Here is an 18,944-nt window from a genome sequence, read left to right as displayed (position 1 = left end):
AGAGAGCCCCAGGGGACGCTGTGAGCACTGCCGGTGGACTCCCTGCGCAGTGGCCCCAAGGAAGGCCGACCTCGGTGGCAGGGTGCCCCCCAGCAGAGCGGCTGGAGGCCCAACGGGCCACTCACCAGTGCCCGCCTCCTCTGGAAGGCACACAGGCAGGTCTTCAGCCTCCATAGCAGGTCGGCCTCCACGAGGAAGAGCAGGGTGAGGTAGGCAAACCCTGAGGCGGCCATGGAGGTCACGAACCTGCCGACCCCCGGGGTGCTCCACGCGTAGAAGTTCTCTTGGTACTGGATGTCTGTGAAACACGGGACAGGGTGCTGCACCCGTGGCTTGGAGCGCCCCTCCCCTCTGGGGGGTCCCAGCCCCCCCAGTCCTCTCTCACGACCCCGAAGTGCCTGTGCCCAACCCCTGGGTGAAGGCTGCACCGGTGGGGCCCACTGGGCCTCTAAGGGTGTGTCACAGCCACATGGGGACCCAAGCACTGCCCGCATTTTGGCGGCTTCACCTTCGAGGTGGCCCTTGTGCCTGCGAGGGGTTCAGCTGTCCGGAGTAAGGCCTGGACACTCACTGTATTTCCGGCAGTAGTGGGCCGCCACGTCGGAGGAGGTGCAGTACCGTCTGGTTTCGTAGTTCTCGTAGAAGTTGCTCACTGCCATCCCCAAGCAGTGGTTGGGAAGCACCAGGAACACGCGGTCCAGGGTTCTGGAAAGTTCTTCTAACTTGACCGCTGTGGGGAGGAAGCACAGGCCAGTCAGCACGGGAGGACACACTGCACCTGTATGTGAGGTGCAGGAAGAGCTGGTGTCTGGAGTTCCCCACGCAGCTCAGCCGTGCCTGCCCCAGGGATCCAGCACCGGCCCTGCTCTCCTGCTGGTGTGGGTGCACGGGTGCCGTGGGGCAGGGCCGCCTGGGCACAACGGCTGCAGCACGCCTGGCCAGGGTGCCGGCTGGTTGAGCGGCTCTGCGGGTCACGGAGTGGGTGAAGGGGTTGGCTCCTGGCGCCCACCTGGGATGCGCATGATGGTGACAACGAGGAAGGTGGCGATGCCCGACAGGATGTTGAATATGGTCAGCCGCGTGTAGGCGGTGGCCGCCCCAGAGAAAAAGAAGCTCATCAGGTACATGAGGGGGATGATGGCCCAGCCGTAGAGCGTGAGCAGCAGCAGGGCGTCGGCCACGTGCCCGTCCCGCGTGAAGGCGTGCACGTCGAAGGCCTTGAACACCACCTGCAGCGGCACAGACAGGGTGCGTGAGTCCCTGCCCAGCAGCCCCCAGGCCCCACCTCCCAAAGGAGGAGAGGTCGGGGGGCGGGGCGTGAAGAGTGGAGGGGTGGGGCGCGAAGACGGGAGGTGGGGCGCAAAGAAGGGAGGAGGTGGGGCGTGAAGGTGGGCAGGGTCAGTCAGGGTGGTGAAGACAGGAGGGGCACGGCCTGAAGACAGGCAGGGGCGTGAAGATGGGTGGGGCTGCCAGGGCCTTCCCACCCTCCTCCCGCAGCAGGGGTGGAGCCGCCAGCACCTGCTGGGAGCCCAGGGTGATTCTGCGGGCTTCCCCCAACCCCAGACGCGGGGAAAGGCCCCAGCGCCACGCAGCTCACCAGCAGCAGCAGACTGGGGATGAGGAAGGACAGGAGGTCCCACAGCAGAGCCGAGAGCCAGAAAATAGCCACGTGGACACCACTCACGAACTGCACATGCTTGGCTTGGATGGCCCTCTCGCTGACTGCTAGGATGGAGAATGTGCTCGCCAGGAATGCCATGGCGAACAGCAAGTTGAGGGCGATGTCGAATCCTTTCCGGCCCCTGTGGCGGGAGGCAGGGAGGGCACAAGACAGGTCAGGAATAGAGCACAGCACGTCCTGGCAGCTGGGCCATCCAGTGCTGGCTCACTATTGTCCAAAGCGGGTGATGCAGTGACTCAGCCACTAAAGAGGGTTAAGGAAGAATCCAGAGCCTCAGGGGACTCCATACCAGGAAAACTGCATCCCCCTACCCCACCCAGGAACAGCTCCCCTTCTGGGCATCCGGTCCACAGTGATGACACTGCCGCCCTCCCAGTGGCCTTCCGTTCCCTGTGCACCCACTCCCCACACACACTCAGGTGTGGATCCGACACTTCCGCCCCGCTCTGTGGCAGCCCAGGTCAGACCCGCCATTGGGCATGGCATCAGGGTAGTGGCAGTCTCCCCACTCTCATTCTTGAGTGGGCAGGACCTTCAGGTGCCAGCAACACCTATCAGAGACCAGGGCCAACAGCACCATTCTGTAGCTTAAACTGCCCCCTCCCCACCCCCTGAACGTTTCAACACGCCGTGCTGGGGTGGGGAATGCTCTGAACTGATGAAGTGCTGGCACATGTAGATGAGACTCGAGAGTGAAAGCCAGTCACTCAAGGCCACACGGTGTCTGATTCCACCTACGGGAAATGTCCAGGACAGGCAAACCACGGGGACAGAGAGTGGACTCCCGGCTGCTTAGAGGTAGAGGGAAGAGGAACGGGGAGTGACTGCCACGGAGCCACGGTTCCTTGAAGATAATGAAAACATTCGATAAAACTATATTGTGGTGATGGCTCCATCACTCAATGTACTAGAAACCATTCGATTGTGCATCGTGAACCACAGAACCATATGGCAGGTGGGTCATATCTCTTAGAGCTGTTTCAGCAAAAAAAAAACTCCTGTTCTCATCCACTTTCACCATGCTAAGCCCGACTCCCCAGCCTGACCCCTGGTGCAGCGAGAACAGAGGACTGCCACCCAGTCTCTGCTTTCACAGTGGGGTCGAGAGGGGGCGGAGGGGGAGGAGGACACCGAAGGGCCAGGAGGCAGTCTAAAGTGGGAGGTGGCGATGAAAGCCCCATCAATGAACTGCCCTGAGGTGGGGTGACAGTTCTGCAATAAACAGACTTTTCTGGTTTCATCTGGACAGTCCCCAGAGGTCTAGGGGCTCTGCAATCGGGAAGAGGAGAGTCTTACACCATGAAGGTGACAAGGCCAAGGACAGAGATGCCTGAGATGGTCCCAGACTTGAGGCCACTGAGGGGCAGCGACACACACGCATGCCGGGCACTGAAGGCCGTACCCCCAGGACATAGATCGGCAAGCGCTGGGTGCAGATTTGGGAAGAGGGTGCAGCACCCTCCAGATCCACAGGAGTCGCCGGTGGGGCCTAAGTGTGTGTGGGCTGGGGTCTCCCCAAAGTCTCAGCTGTCCCAGGAAAGGTTTTATGTGGAAGGCTGGGGAGGCTGTGGGGTTGGGGTCCCCGTGGGAGGAGCCCAGCAGTGCCTCCGGTGTGGAGGCGGTCAGTCCTGGTGCTAGGAGCAGGTCCTGAGCACTTGGGGATGGGGTCCTGAGGGGGTGGGACAGGGCACATACTCATTGAACTGATCCTTGGCAGCCTGTAGGGCGCTCCGGGGCTGGGGGAAGTTGGACACCATGATGGAGGCCCGGGGGCCACACAGCAGCTTGAACAGGAGGTTGTCCACGACGGCCAGCGCAGTGGCTGGGGAGTGGTACGCTTGGTTGTTGAACAGGGCGGTGATGACCGTGCGCTCGCCCGTGTCTCTGAAGGACGCTGCCACCAGGCACCGCTCGTTGAAGCCGCCCCCCTCCACTGAGGCCCTGAAAATCAGGAACTCCTCCAGGTCACCTGTGTGGTGGCGGCAGGGGCAACGGCAGGGTCAGTGGCGTGGATGACTGGCTCAAGGCCGGCAGCCCGCCAAGGCCCCGCTCTGAGTGCCTGTCCTGAAGGGCCGCAGGAACCATAGAAAGGACACATCACCTTCCACCCACACGCTGTCCGGGGCTGTGGGGCCACGGGGTGGGAGCCACAGGACCCAAGGCTGCAGGCCTGGGGGGCACCCCCATAGCCACAAGCTCTTCCTTCTGCACCTCCACATGGGTGAGAAGGGGCCTCTGCCAGCACAAGCCACGCCCCCGAGCCCCCCAGGACACCCCCCTGAGATGCCCCTTACCCAGCACCTCTCGAGGCTCCTGGCCCTCGGCCTGCAGCATGTCTTTCAGATGCTCCGACAGCTGCTGATCCAGCCGAGAGGTCCCGGGGACCGAGAAGGGCATGACGGTGTGGCCGTACTCGCCCAGGGTCAGCTTCAGGAGGGGGTCGTCGAAGATCTCGGAGGAGTAGTTGATGGCCAGGAGGGCCAGGGTGAGGCACGTCACGGGTACCAGGACCTGGGCCGCCGCCACCTTCCACTCGCGCCAGCTGTAGGTGGCCTTCTTCAGGAACATGGCCCAGAACTGCTGGCAGTGGAGGGCCAGCTGCAACAGAGGGGGACGGGGTGACGTGGCCGCCAGCCTGAGCCAGCCCTGCCCCTGCCCCCGGGGCCTCCGGCTGACAGTGGCGCGCTGGGTCCTGGGCCTCCCCCCAGGGCTCGGGCCCTGACATGGACGACCCATGAGAGCACCTCCTTGTAGGTGCCCCTGGGCCTTGGGGCCTCACACCAGCTGTGGCGGCAGGGCAGGCGCTATTCCATCATCCAAGGATGTTAGGGGACCCTGTGCTACCCCAGAGAGGAGCCAAGTCCTCGGCCTTCCGTCCCTGCTGGTTGGAAGACTCCAGCCGCGCTCACAGCAGAGCAGGTGCACAAACCTCCCGCTGCCTGTATTCCCCACGCTCAGTCCTTCACTGTGCAGGTCAGGCTGGCAGGGACCAGAGCCCAGCTCCGCTGTGAGCTGCCCAGGCGACCTCGGCCCAGGCCTCAGCTTCCTGTCTGTAAAACGGGCCCACGGCTGCCTCTGTCTCGCTGGGTACAGGGCACATGTACATGGGGCGGTCAGCCTTATGAACGGCATTTGCCCTTGTTCGTGAGTGGCCAAGTTAGAACAACGAGAAGTGGCGGGTGTTCAGTTAAAATGCTCCGGGTTTTCCTTCTCTGGGCCAGTCTTCAGGAGCATGAACTGCGATCTGCCCTCTTCCTGGGGGCCTGGACCCTCTGGATGCCCGCGTTTGCCCTCACGGCCTCTGATACTCTCACGCTCTCACCCCGGTGTTGAGCCTAACGGCAGTGCACTCCTCCTCAATCAGCGCACCGACACCGTCGGTCGGGTCCATGGTCCCACACAGGTGGCCATCTACGGCCCAGTCGCTGGCCCGCCTCTCGTGCTGGTACTGCAGGGCAGGGAGCTGGATGGCCTGGATATCCATGCTGGTGTCCACCAGCTTGCCAACCCTGGCCGAGACACGGAGGCCGGGTCAGAAAAGGCTCCTCGGGGAGGGAGGGGGCAGCAGAGGAGGAAAGCCAGTGACTGTCAGGGGAACTAAGGCAGATGGCCATCTGTTCTGCCAGCTGGGCCTTCATGTGCCCATTCACACACTCATCCCTGCCTATCTCCAGGACGCCAGCTGCGGAGACCAGGCAAAGCCCAGGAGAGAGAGAGAAAACCAGGCAGGCCCTGATCCTGAGGGCCCTGGTCTCCTGGAGAGACTGACCACGGTCAGCATTTATGCCCCAGACGGTCCAGGGGACAGGATGGGGCACAGGGCACAACGGCAGTGTGGGGAGGGCTTGTCACAGTGTGGAGACCTGAGGGTCGGGGGTCACTGCATGCCGAGACGAGGAGGCAGAAGAATGTATCTTGGGAGGGGCCACCTCGGGGCGGGCATGATGGTGCATGCGGGGGAGCCATCCCATGGACTGTAGCCTGCCAGGCTCCTCTGTCCATGGAATTCTCCAGGCAAGAGTACTGGAGTGGGTTGCCATTTCCTTCTCCAGTGTACTTCCCAACCCAGGGATTGAACCCAGGTCTCCTGCATTGCAGGCAGATTCTTTACCAACTGAGCTACTCAGAAGTACATGTAGGGGGTGGGTGGGGGCAAAGCTGGCAGGTCCTCAGGTGGCAGAGATCGGAGTCATGGCCTTGGGCTGCGTGGGGGGCTGCACTGAGGCTGGGAGCCAGCCAACCTGTGCACCTGTGTATTTATATTCACTGATGGTGTTGCCTCCTCTAGGCTGTGAGCCCCAAGGAAAAAAATCTGCATAACATTTATTTTTGTATTTCTTGTTCCTAGCACTGTATCTGCTGAATAAAGCATTCAAGAAATGCTTGACTAATGTGTTAATTGTTTGGAGCCCATGCCCCAGTTCTGAGAGGTGAAGGCTAAATTTCACATCTTCACTACAGAAGGAGACATGCCTGGGGATGATCACCTGAACTCTAGAAGAGCTCCCTGGAGGGGCCCAGGGGAGGGGCCGACACACACAGTGGGAGTGGAGCATCCGGGCATCAGAGTTCCACTGCTCTGCGGTCTGAGTCACCCGAGTGTCGGGAACCTGGCCGAGTCTGTGCCGGTGTTACTAACAGGGCCCTGCAGATGTGAGCTCAGGCCCTGAGGGCTGGCCTGCTGCCCTCCTGCCACCCCGGGCTTCGGGTCAAGCTCGGACGGGCGTTCCAGATGACAGTCAAGGGCACTGCTGTATCATCACCCTTTAGAAAAGCCACCCGCAGGGCTGAGACCCCGGCAGATGCAGATGCACGGGTACTGACCGGAGGAAGACCTCCTCCATGGTGGTGACGGAGGCCCCGAAGCTGGCAATGCCCAGCTCCTTCTGCTTCTTCTCCAGTTTAGCAAAAAGACTTTCAAACCTGAAAAAAAAAAAAAAGAGACCAGGGTGGTAAGTCGCTTCTCAGTGACTTTCTAGACGGTGTGTTCCTAAACAATCACCTCAGTGCAGTGTGGGGGAGGGGCAAAGGAAGGTGAGCCCCTGGAGATGGTGTCTCAGTAACAAAGCTCAGCTTTGTCACCCCCTGTCCCCCTTCCTCCTCCAACATAGCACTTTTTTAAATAATCTTTTTTTTTTTGGCCAGCCATGCTGTGTGGCTTGTGGAATCTCAGTTCCCTGACCAGGGATTGAACCCGGCAGTGAAAGTGCCGAATCCCAACCGTCAAATTGCCAGGGAAGTCCCCACACAACCTCTTTTGGGTACTTGGGCCTATAAGGCACTCTTTGATGGCACACACGTACATGAAGTCACAGACCAAACCAAAAGAAATTGGGGAATATTCATGGACTTGTAGGACACAGAAGTCCTTTCTAAGGAGAAATCACAAAGGAAAAGATAGAACCCATTTGATGTAAAATATCTGCGAGGGAAAAACCTCTCACAAAATTAGAAGGCAGCAATGAATTAGGTCTTCCTGGTGGCTCAGACGGTAAAGCGTCTGCCTGCAATGCAGGAGATCCGGGTTCGATTCCTCGGTTGGGAAAATACCCTGGAGAAGGAAATGGCACCCCACTCCAGTACTCTTGCCTGGAAAATTCCATGGACCGAGGAGCCTGGTAGGCCACAGTCCATGGGGTCGCAAAGAGTCGGACACGACTGAGCGACTTCACTTCACTTCACTTCAATGAATGGGAAAAAAGGTACAACAGAAGTGGCCGATGTTAATACTGAATACACAGGACTGGGGCGTGCAACGGCCAGAAGAAGCGACGCTTAGCATCCAGTAAGCACCGGAAGTGCTCAGTCTGCCAGCAGGAGTGGAAAAACACAAATGATAAGTACGCAGTGTGGGCCATTCCCACCCATGAGATACACAAGTAATGAAGAGAAGTCTGATTCAAAGCTGGCGTCAATAAAATGGACCCTCCCCGTCCTGCTGCTGGGGAAGTCAAACTCAAAACCTGTCCGGGGAGAGTCTGGTAACAGGTACCCCACTGCTGGGGATCCATCCCAAGGGGCCACTGGAGACCTCAACAGAGTTTTCTAGAAAGATGTGCATTAGCATATTTGCATGTGTGTGTCTGTAAAACATGAATATGTGATGACAGAGTAGGTGTTAAATTATAGTACATCTAAGTCAGGGAACGCTGCCGTGATTAAAACCACATTGCTCAGTCAGGCTGGTAGCAAGATTAATTGCACCTGTAAGTTTTCTATTCCAAAGTTTCTGCATGTGAATCAGAAGTTCGTTTTTACCTGCCCACATGGGGAGACTGCTCTGTTTACGAGGCATGTGTCCACAGCTCAGACTACGAGACCAAGAAGATATGTGAGTTCACAGCTGCACACTAACCCTGAATGGTTGCAGTGTGAGGAGCAAGCTACGCATGGAGAGCGCCAGTGCACCCAACACCCTGTGATGACCACCCTTCCCCTCGGGTACAGCTCTGACGCACAGGGAGGCCTGGCACCCCAGGCCCAGCAAGTAGACTCACCAGGTACCAACCATCACCAGCCCAGGAGCTGAGAGGGACCCTGGCCAAGCCCACAGGTGCAGGGTGCATGTCTCACACACAGGCCCCTTAAGTCCCACTGAGCCCCCTTCTCAGATCTCCACCTGTGTGTGTTCTGGGACATGTATGTACCTCTGTGTGCTCTCTCTAGGATGTGTGCCTAAGCATGCTCCAGGACACATATGTACCTGTGCATGCCCTGGGACACACACGTGCTCATGTGTGCTCTGTGACACGTATATACCTTTGCATGCTCTGGGACACATATGTACTTGTGGGCGCTCTGGGACACACACATGCCCATGCATGCTCTGGGACACGTATGTTCCTGTGCACAGTCTGGGACACGTATGTACCTGTGCACGTTCTGGGACACAGATGTACCTGTGCATACTCTGGGACAAACATGTGCCTGTGCGTGCTCTGGGACACATATGTACTTGTGCATGCTCTGGGACACACACGTGTCCGTGTATGCTCTGGGACACGTATATACCTGTGCATGTTCTGGGACACAGACATGCCCATGTGTGCTCTGGGACACATATGTACCTGTGCATGCTCTGGGACACATATGTACCCATGTGTGCTCTGGGACACAGACGTGCCCGTGCATGCTCTGGGACACGTATGTATCTGTGTGTGTTCTGGGGTACATGTATGTACCTGTGCATGCTCTGGGACACACACATGCCACACGTATGTACCTGTGCGTGCTCTCCTTGGGAAGAATGAACGACAGCTCTGCCCCGGCGCTGCTCTCCAGGGTGGCGTTGGGGACGTGGTGCTGGACCAGCCGGGAGATGCCCTCGGGGTTGCAGTGGGGCTCCTTCACCAGCGTCATGTGGTAGCCTGCGCCTGAACACCCCAGAGTGTTCGGTGCTCACCCAGTGAGCCCAGTGGGGTTCACCCAGGGCCCCGGGCTCCCTGGGGAGGAGGCAGGCTCCTGGGGAAGGGGCTGCAGAATGGGGGCAAGTGAAATGGAATCGATGCCCCTCAGGGTGCCTCAGGGCTGTCATGAGGGGCTCAGCTCCCCTCCCCTCACCCTCGCTGGGGAGAGATGCTGGAGGACCCGCAGTGCTGAGCACAAGGAGGTGAGAGCAGAGCTAGACTTCAGACTGCAAGTGGCAGAGGCTGGGTCCAAACTGTCCCCAAGACCTCTTCTCCCTGCTTCCTTGGTAACAGAGCCTCAGGACAAAGGCCGTCCTCTCCAGCCTCCCCCCAGCCTGATGGTGAGCACTTGGGGTCACCTGCCACTTGCGGGGCTGTGTGTTGGCCAGGGGAAGCTGTGGGGGTTCAGAGTGCACCTCCTGGGGTGTCTGGGGGAGGGGCGCTGCTCCTCTGCCTTTGCTTCCTCTGCGGGTGGGACATGAGCAGACCTGGCCTGCCAGGACCATGCCGGATGGCGAGCAGTCCTCCAGAAGGGAAGCTGCACTCACATAGCAAAGAGGGGGCTGACTGCACCCACTGCCCACCCACCCTGGGCAGTGCCGCGGGCCCCCCGCCTGTTCGGGAGCTGTGATGCTGGCAAGCAGACTTGGCTCCTCCAACGGCACCCCCGCTCTTGGCAGGGCCGGCATTGACTGTTAGTCCACCAGTCAAGGCCAAACAATGCTCCAGATTAAGACTTTCTGTTCTCCTTGTCATTCTCACAGCCCCTCTGCCTGGGCCTCGGGTCTCCACCCACAGGGAGCAGACAGGCCGTCTAGAGAAGGCCGCTCCCCACCTGACTTCAGGGGCCCTCGGGGAACATGACCAGTGGGCACTTTCTCCCGCACCTGGACCAGCCACGCGACCCCGTGTGGAATGGACTTTCGGCTGCCCGCCGGCCCCGCTCACCGTATTTCTCCTTGAGGAACAGCGACGACCCGCAGCACTGCAGCTCCCCCTTGGCCATGATGGCGATGCGGTCCCCCAGCAGGTCAGCCTCGTCCATGAAGTGGGTGGTCAGCAGGATGGTGCGGTCGCTCTTGTGCTGCTGCAGAAGGTCCCAGATGGCCCTCCTGGAGATGGCGTCCACGCCCGAGGTGGGCTCGTCCAGCATCAGCACCTGGAGGGCGGAGGGGCAGCCCCGTGAGGACGGCAGAGCCCCGGCCTGGGCTTCAGGCTGCGCCGCAGGCCCCCCGGGCCTACCTTGGAGCCCGCGATGAGGGCGATGCCGATGGAGAGCTTGCGCCGCATCCCGCCGCTCAGAAACCTGCTCCGGGAATCCCGCTTCTCCTCCAGCCCGAGCACGTGCAGCATGCGTTTGACCTCCTCAGGGCACTTCTGACGTGGCAAGCCTTTCAGCTGAAACGGCAGGGATGGAGATCTGGCCCGTCCAGGCGGCACCAGCCTTGGTGCTGTCCCTGTCCCTCCCCATGCTGGACCTCATGCCCTGATGACCCCGCACCCCACAGTCTGCTGACGGCTCCCTGGGGCAGGTTTGGTTTTCTGGGAGGCTAAGGGCTCCGAGGCTGCCTCGCGGATGATGGGACCACCGCGGCAGCCCGCGCACCCTGTCCCCTGCCGGCTCACCTGAGCGTAGAAATACAGGTGCTCGGCAACGGTCAGGTCGTCAAATAAGACGTCATGCTGTGGGCACAGGCCCAGGCTTTTCCGGATCTGATCCATGTCCTGGGAGACTTCGTACCCGCTGATGTATGCTCGTCCACTGGTCGGGGGGAAGAGACCTAGGGCCGAGCAGAAGACCCCGGGGCCTGAGGTCAATGCAAACACCCTCCAGGAGCAGAAGGAGGGCTGAGCCTCCCTGGTTCGCGTGGTGAGCGCCCCGCCCCACCGAGTGGGCCTCCAGAGGCAGAGGAGGGTCATCAGCCCTGGGTGCTGATGCGGCCCTGAGTCCTCAGGCAGAGATGGGGTGGCTGGTACCTGGGGGAGCGGGTCAGAGGGCAGTCCCAGGAACCCAGGAGAAGCAAAGCCCGGAGGATGGTTACTGCCCCATGACCTCCTGACCCTGTGGCCTGGTCCCCACAGGATCTTGATCCCGGGCACCTCGGCTTATTAGGGATGAGTGGCATGTCCCCCACACCCTTGGACCCCAGGTCCCAACTTGAGCCTGCGCTCAGGGAGGACAGGGCGACTGGCAGAGCTGGGCCGGCGTGTCCAGGATGGCTTTTAGGAGAGTGGGCGCGGGACCCCCGTCAGTGCGGGTGGAGCCCTTCCCTGTGGCCTAAGGGGCTCCCGCCCTGTCCCAGGGCCCCCACGGCTCCGCAGCTCTCAGCGTGGACAGGACAGCCACCTAAGGGCAAGTGGCCGGTGGTCAGGGGTGAGGAGGGGGCGTGGAGGCCGGGTCCTCACCCGTGAGCATGGAGAGGGTGGTGGTCTTCCCCGCGCCGTTGTGGCCCAGCAGGACGGTGATCTGGCCCTCGTACAGGTTCAGGTTCAGGTCTCTGACAGCCGCCTTGCCCTTGTTCCCCACTCTGAACACCTGCAGGAGAGGCAGGGGCGACCCTGGGCATCAGGAGCCCCCTGGGCCCTCACCGCAGAGGCCCTCTATCTTACTCCCCCGGGAATCCCCGTCCACCCGAGGGTGTTGGGTGGAGATCATGCCCAGCGCACCACAAGGCCAGAGTACTGATGGAAGACCCCTTCCTTCCTGCGGCTCCCGACCTGCCCCTCCCCAGGCCCCCAGCACCCAGCGTCTCGGCAGGACTAGAAGGTCTGGAAGACCAGGCATTGCATACAGCGAGCCCAGAGAGCGTCCACTGCCAAGCTGGTCAGAGGTTAAGGGGGGCAACAGCAGGTCCTGACTCGATCCTGAGCCTCCACACTGGGCCCTGGGGCACAGCCTGGGTAGCCGGTGCCCAGGTGCCAGTCAGAGGGCAGCCCCAGGAACCCAGGAAAAGCGAGGCCCAGAGGATGGTTCCTGCCCTGTGATGCCTCGGTCTAGTCCCCACAGGTGTGGTACCTTGGACACGTGCTTGATCTTGATCCCGGCCACCAGGTCCTCAGGCTCAGCTTCAAAGTACTCGGTCCTGAGCACCTTCTCAGGGTCGTCGTCCTCCTCCTCCTTCCCGAGCGCCGTCCTTGGGCGTCCGCACCAGTACGAGGGCTAGAACAGAAATCTCGATTGGCCCAGTCACGTCAGCTCATTTTTTCTTTGCCACACACAGAGCAACCACTGACTGACACGCTGGAGCTGCGAGCCTACCAGCCCCGGCCTCCCCCATGAGGTGCTGCTGCAGAGAACGCACTGCCAAGAGTCCTGGGGTCGGACGGAGACCCCGCGCAGCTCCGCGCCCACTGCCTGGGAAGTGTTGAGTCTGTTCCCTGTTCTGCCACAAGGCTCACTGTGCACAGAGCTCAGAGGTGATAGGAGGGAAAGTAAACCAAGAAACTGAACACAAAGCCAGGTCACAAAGCGGTCCTGCCCAGGGCGATGTGGGGAGGCCCGGCTCCTCTCAGGTGCTCGTGAAACAAACCAGACGCCCGCGGGCCGGCCTCCCTCCCATGGTCTGGCTCCCGCAGCGCAGGGGTCACTCGAGGGTGGCACATGGTTGGCACAGTGGTGTGGGCGGGGTCACAGGAGAGGTGAGCACAGGGCCCTGGAAGAAGCCCCCCAGGGGAAGCCCTGCTGAGGGAGAATATGTCACCCACAGCTCCAGCCCCACTCCCCGTGTGCCCCACAGCCAATGGGGCGGTTCCAACGTGTCACATTCCATTGGTTTGGGGGGACACCTGTCTCTCATTGTAAGAGACTTTGAAATCAGAATGTGTCTTACAGATTACAGAAACCACCACAGAGAACAATGGCCAGTATTTTTCTTTCTTGGTGTCAAAGTGATGGTGCCTCTAAGAATCAGGACCATCTTAGATTTGATGAAATAATGAGTGGAGCCTGATCCTGGGAAAGACTGAAGGCAAAAGGAGAAGAGGGCGGCAGAGGATAGATGGTTGGATGGCAGCACTGATTCAATGGACATGAACTTGGACAAACTCTAGGAGATAGTGAAGGACAGGGAAGCCTGGCGTGCTGCAGTCCATGGGGTCACAAAGAGCCGGACACGACTTAGCGACTGAACAACAATGACAAAGTGAATGGACACTTGATAAAGATTAGTTGAACCAAAGATAAACAATAAAGTGGCTCCTGGCTAAGCTAGCTAATCAACAGGGAATTTGTTAACAATTAGGTGGTGCACGCATGAATACTATATAGTTGTTAAAAAGTGAAGCTGGTTGAGAAAAATGCATGTTTGAATAGAAATATATTTACAAATACATTAAAAAATTATAAATATGCACAGATAAAATCTAAAAGTGTATTTGTAAATAGACCCATATGTATATGTACTTAAAATACCTAAGATGTACACTGGGCTTCCCTGGTGGCTCAGATGGTAAAGAATCCACCTGTAATGCAGGAGACCTGGGTTTGATCCCTGAGTTGGGAAGCTCCCCTGGAGAAGGGAATGGCTGCCCACTCCAGTATTTGGGCCTGGAGAATCCCATGGACAGAGGAGCCTGGGGAGCTAATGTCCATGGGATCACAAAGAGTTGGACACGACTGAGCGACTAAGACTTTATAAAACGTACCTAGAAAAAAAGAGCAAGTCTCAAGCATTTTTACATCATCCCCTTTTCTAAGAACAAACGTATAGATGTCAGATGACATACATGCGTGCCGCACACGCACAGGAAACCATCTGAAGAACTACACCTAGAGTGTCAGTGGTGTTCCTCTCTGGGTGGTGGGCTTGTGCTGTTCACTCCAGCAACATGATCAGTTTTGCAAGAAGCTCTGTTACTTTGTGTGCAGAAAACCCAACCAGATATTTTTTGAGGAAGGCGGCTTGGGTGGGGCTGCATACAGGCCCTGTGGCCAGCCGGTCAGTGCCAGCTCCTCCTCTCGGACCTGGGCACTGTAGGTCAGGGGATGGAAGGGCTTGGGGCACGCAGGTAGCCATCAGAACTCACCAGGATGAAGAAGTACCAGGGCTGGGGCACGCCGAACTGGCCCGGGAGGACGGCCTCCACGTACCAGGCCACAAGCCCGTAGAGGACAGAGTCCAGCAGCAGCATGCCCAGCACCTGCCCGAAGGTGAAGTCGTCGTCCACATTGACGGGACTCAGGAGGTCTCGCCACTGGATGCCTGTGCCTGGAAGACATGCCAGGAGACGGGCCTGACGCGGACCCGCAGGGCAGAGTCAGCATGGCGGCCCCCCGCTCCCAGCAAACCCGACAGCTCTCCCCTGGCCTTTCAGACCAGAGTAGGTCACCAGATCGGTGTTACAGAACCAGCAAAGCTCATGAACTGACGAGAGGGCCTCATGTTTGATTTGCGACATATACGTGTGCAGACGTGTCCATCTACACAACACACCTATACACAGACACACGGACACATGTACACATTCACGTATGAGGTGCATTTAACACAGGTCTTTTCAGAGAAGGGAAACATGTCAGTGCACACAAAGCTCTGTATAGCGGTGCTCATGGTGTCCTGTCTTCTCACTGGTTTGTAGCATCACTGTCCAAAGGATGCCTGGGGGTTTCCGTGTGGCTGACTCCAGGGCCCCTGGTGGAAATGGCTGGTCTTCAGCCTTGTGCTCTGTTAACTTCCAAACTACAAATTTGTCTGTTTTAGGAAAATTCAGTATAGAATTTTGAAAACAGTGTCATCTAGTTTGACTTCTCTTTGCAAATGTCTATTTTAAAGAGCATCTGAGCCCTGGAAGGTACTGTGCATTAAAAAAAAAAAAAATCCACAGTTTATCGTACACTGCTGAACACAGAGAGACACATATATTTAAAAGTCCCGTGTCAGCTGAAGAAAAACATTCTAATGAAGGATAAAGCCACACTGAAGGTTCTGGTGGACATCCAAGCCCTCCCTCCTTAGACCACAGCCAGAAAGCCATGAGAAGTAGGAATTGAGGCCTGGAAGAAACGCAGGCTTTGAGCCTGAAAGAGGATGTCTGTGTGGGGTGGGGCTGAGAAGCAGGGTTGTGTTTCCCCTCCTGCGAGCAGAGCAATGCCAGGTCTCCCAGGACGGATGCCAGCACAACACGGGCCATGCGGAAACCCATCGTGTCCCTCCTGCCTCTGCTTAGAGCTGAGGAAGCACGTCTGGGTCCACGCGCCTCTTCAAGCCCTTCCATGAGAGGGTCTGAGTGATGGGAACGATCAGGGCCTTCTCCTGAGAGGTGAGTGCTCTGCCACTGGAGATCTCCCAGCAGGTGTGGGGTGAAGGGTAAGACCAGGTGCACTTTCAGCCTTCAGAGGAGCCTTGACTCCACGTCAAGTGAAATCTGAGCAAAAACGGGAGCCCCCAGGCCAGCATCAGCCCAGCAGCATTTATCTGGCTGCCAAGACACTTTACGCCTAAGCCTAGTGGGGCAGAGTGTAAAGAATCCGCCTGCAGTGCAGGAGGCCAGGGTTCGATCCCTGGGTCAGGAAGGTCCCCTGGAGAAGGAAATGGCAACCTGCTCCAGTATTCTTGCCTAGAGAATTCCATGGATAGAGGAGCCTGGCAGGCTACAGTCCATGGGGTCGCAGAGTCAGACGCGACTGAGCGACTAACACATGACATTTTACAGGTTAGGAAATGTCACAAAACCCGAGAAAGCCATGTCCCGGTGTGTCCCTTGTTCCTCTCTCAGGTTCCCTGTCTTCACTGCCAATCCCTGCAGAAGGTATCAGGGAAACAGGGGGAGGGGAGACGCTAATTCCAACGCTTTACCGAGAGCTGGGAGCTATTGAACTCACAGACTGAGACCCCAGGCCTAGGAACCCTAAACCCACGAGGCAGGCGGAGACTCAAAGGTGACCAGCTTGAGCCCCACGACCGGCAAATGCAGACTCTCATGTCCAGTGTCTTCCAGCAGTGACAGTTGGTCCCAGGCAGGGCTTCGTGGGGAGCTCAGAGAAGGGATGGGGGTGGCTGATGTCGCGGTGGACACCCTGACTCTCTGTCCAGTCTGCCACGTGTCTTTGATCTGCCTCCCTTGTGGCTCCAGCCCCTTCTCCCCGTTGTGAGGACTTGCCTTTCAGGTGCTCGGCTCGTGGAGCTGCGCTGAAGTGGCTGGAGCGAGCATCTCGGGGCTGGAGGGCCCTCTGCTCAGACCCTCTTGGGGCAACTGAACCAGCAAGAGCAGCTATGAAAAGGGAGACTACTCACCTTTAGCTTCAAATTTCCCTATGAGCTGGGCTCCCATCGCCATGGCGACATTGGACAGGAGGCAGGAGAAGAGCTTCTGGCTCAGCGTCATCCAGTTGTACCGAGGAGCGACGAAGAAGTAGGGGATGTAGGAGAAGAAGTAGAGGAAGCCGCCAATGGCTGCTGCCATGTTGGCTGTGGATGGAGAGAGGGCAAGACCGGCGTGTGCACCCCCAGCACCCCCTGGGGCACCAAGGACCCGTCCCTCGTGCGAGCCGCCCGACCCCAGCCTGACATTGGCTGGGGACCGAAGTTCAGTGCTGGGGGGCCCCCACTCAGTCCACAGCCTCTTCCCTTGTTGGGATGCCTAAGCTGCAGGGAACACCACTCCACCTGCGGCGGCACGTGTCTGCCCCATCCCAGGGACCCCAACGTGACTGCTCCACCCTCTCCCACAGACCTGCCTCCAGCTGCCTTTACCTGATGTGACCAACACTGAGCCCTGACTGCCCACTGCGCACCCCCAGCCCTGCCCTGTCTCGTTCACTCATTTGGCCCACAGAGACTCGTCGGACCTGCTCAGTGCCAGGCCCTGGTCCAGGCACCAGGGAGGCAAAGCCCTCCACTTGGGGAGCTTAGGACCAGTGCGTACATAGCTGGTGGAACTGGGGGAGCTTAGGACCGGCGCGTACATAGATGGTGGAACTGGGAGAGTTTAGGACCGGCGCGTACATGGCTGGTGGACAAGAAAGCCAGCAAGGCAGGGATGCTGGGTGGGCATAGCCTGCGAGGGGCAGCAAACCGCTGACCCAGGACAAGATGCACCCTGGGCTGGGGGCTGTGACTGTAACCAGGTGGCCAAGGGAGGCCTGGATGGGCAGGTGACACGTGGGAAAGACCTGAAAGAGGCCAAGTGTCCACAGGTGCTGGGTGGGGAGACAGGGGGCTTTAGTCCACGCAGTGACCCCCACAGACTCCAGCATTAAGAGTTCTTTATGCCCAAAGATCTGTTGAGGACATCAGGGGCTTCCCTGGTGGTCCAGTGGTTAGGAATCTGCCTGCCAATGCAGGGGACGCAGGTTCGATCCCTGGCTCAGGAAGACCCCACATGCCTCGAGATAACTAACCCCGTCCACCACAGCGACTGAGCCTGAGCTCTGGAGCCCGTGAGTCACAGCAAGAGAAGCCGCCACAAGGAGAAGCCTGCTCACAATTAGAGAAAGCCTCCGTGGAGCAGCGAAAAACCCAGTGCCACCAAAAACAACCAAATAAACAAAATTGGTTAAGGCGGTAAATTTATATGTATTTTACCACAATAATAAAAAAAAAAGAAGTTAGTTACAAGACATGAAGGGCAGCCTGAGAGGCTCCGAGTCAGGTTTAATAGGAGAGATGGGGGAATAACAGGGCACAGTCGGACAGATGATGAACTGAAATGAAGGTCTGAGATCCTCAGATCCAAACATCCACACAGAAAAACCAGACCTAGACCATTAGCAGCCTTCTTCCCAGCAATAAGGGAAGCCCCGTGGCCACAAGCTAATGTTATCAAAGTGCCAAGGAGATGCTTACACTCCAGCTAAACAGCCTTCGGAAGTGAGGGCAAAACAAGCTCTCTTGGGACACAGAAAGTCAAGGAGAATTAATCCCTTGCCGAGCTTCACTGAAAGAACTGTTCAAGGATGTATGCCAATACTTAGAAAGCTGAATGTGGAGGAGGCGCAGAGTAAAGAACACGTCGGCCCCTGGGTCATTTCTGTTCAGATGCCCTCGGACCCCTGAGCCTCACTCATCCCAAGAGAAACACCGCCGTCTTCTGAGCTGGGGATCCCCTAAGACAGGACAACTCACCTTTGCTGAAGAAGGTGCTGACCATGAAGCTGAAGGAGATGGAGGAGACGGCAAAGCAGGCCAGGAAGACCAGCACCAGCGTGGGGTCGCTGTGCGCCAGCACCGCCACGTCCTTCTTCACCTGCGCGGCAGGGGCAGCTGGTGGCGGGGGACAGGGACACAGGGCCACCTCCGTGCCCTCTGTGGGGGCAGTCTCCACCATCGGAGCTGGGACGGGCAGGAGGAGGTGCCACACGGTGCTCCCTCCCACCAGGGCGGAGTCTTGGGGGTCTCCCTGGGGGTGCCACGGATGTCTCTGCCCACCAGCCCCCACCCTGGACGCCTTGCTTTTCATGTCAGACTCCCTTCTGGGGCCGCGCTCACCTTGACACAGAAGAGCAGGGTCATGAAGGAGACGGCGACGAGGAGGAGGAGGAAGAAAAGGAGGAACCATGCCGTCCAGAGCAGCCAGCTGCTGAGCCCCATCATACGCATGTACTCCTGGGGGTGCACAGGATCTGCTGCACTTGATCCACGCTGCCTCCCCGGGCCCCAGTGCGCCCCCACCACGCCACGCCACGCCAGCCCTGGCCCATACAGCCATGCCCGCGGCCACACGGGGCTGATTTGGCTGAAACTAAGATTAAAAATCCTGCTCCTCAGCCCTGCCTGCTGCAGGTGCCCAGTGGGCCCACAGAGGGGGCGGACCCAGGCCCGTCTATCTGTATGGACCGCGCTGCTCTCGGGGATGTGGGACCAGGGCCACCTCTCCTGGTGAAGTGTCTCTCCTGGGCCGGCAACCAAGCAAGGCTGATT

At 58.7% G+C, this 18,944-nt stretch overlaps 1 protein-coding gene across 3 annotated transcripts in view; it reads right to left on the bottom strand.

The window, feature by feature from the left end:
* ABCA3 (ATP binding cassette subfamily A member 3) overlaps window positions 1–18,944 on the bottom strand; it is a 41,340-nt gene that overhangs the window by 5,060 nt on the left and 17,336 nt on the right. For all 3 annotated transcript variants that reach the window (XM_086376224.1, XM_086376225.1, XM_086376226.1), the window contains exons 10-27: window positions 18,513–18,629; window positions 18,150–18,270; window positions 16,320–16,493; window positions 14,113–14,294; window positions 12,104–12,247; window positions 11,494–11,623; window positions 10,714–10,868; window positions 10,330–10,485; window positions 10,036–10,246; window positions 8,904–9,054; window positions 6,506–6,604; window positions 5,004–5,190; window positions 3,976–4,279; window positions 3,377–3,650; window positions 1,598–1,802; window positions 1,010–1,229; window positions 572–730; window positions 126–298 (exon numbers count right to left, since the gene is read on the bottom strand). In XM_086376224.1, coding sequence (XP_086232350.1) covers window positions 126–298; window positions 572–730; window positions 1,010–1,229; window positions 1,598–1,802; window positions 3,377–3,650; window positions 3,976–4,279; window positions 5,004–5,190; window positions 6,506–6,604; window positions 8,904–9,054; window positions 10,036–10,246; window positions 10,330–10,485; window positions 10,714–10,868; window positions 11,494–11,623; window positions 12,104–12,247; window positions 14,113–14,294; window positions 16,320–16,493; window positions 18,150–18,270; window positions 18,513–18,629 — 3,162 coding nt within the window. The remainder of the gene's footprint in view (window positions 1–125; window positions 299–571; window positions 731–1,009; window positions 1,230–1,597; window positions 1,803–3,376; window positions 3,651–3,975; window positions 4,280–5,003; window positions 5,191–6,505; window positions 6,605–8,903; window positions 9,055–10,035; window positions 10,247–10,329; window positions 10,486–10,713; window positions 10,869–11,493; window positions 11,624–12,103; window positions 12,248–14,112; window positions 14,295–16,319; window positions 16,494–18,149; window positions 18,271–18,512; window positions 18,630–18,944) is intronic.

Source organism: Bos grunniens, chromosome 25, assembly GCF_055505025.1.
Source record: "Bos grunniens cultivar Pamir isolate PY7600 chromosome 25, Bosgru_T2T1.0, whole genome shotgun sequence".
Lineage (NCBI taxonomy): Eukaryota > Metazoa > Chordata > Mammalia > Artiodactyla > Bovidae > Bos > Bos grunniens.
The sequence above is the reverse complement of the archived record's forward strand: the minus strand, read 5'-3'. Positions and strand labels throughout refer to the sequence as shown.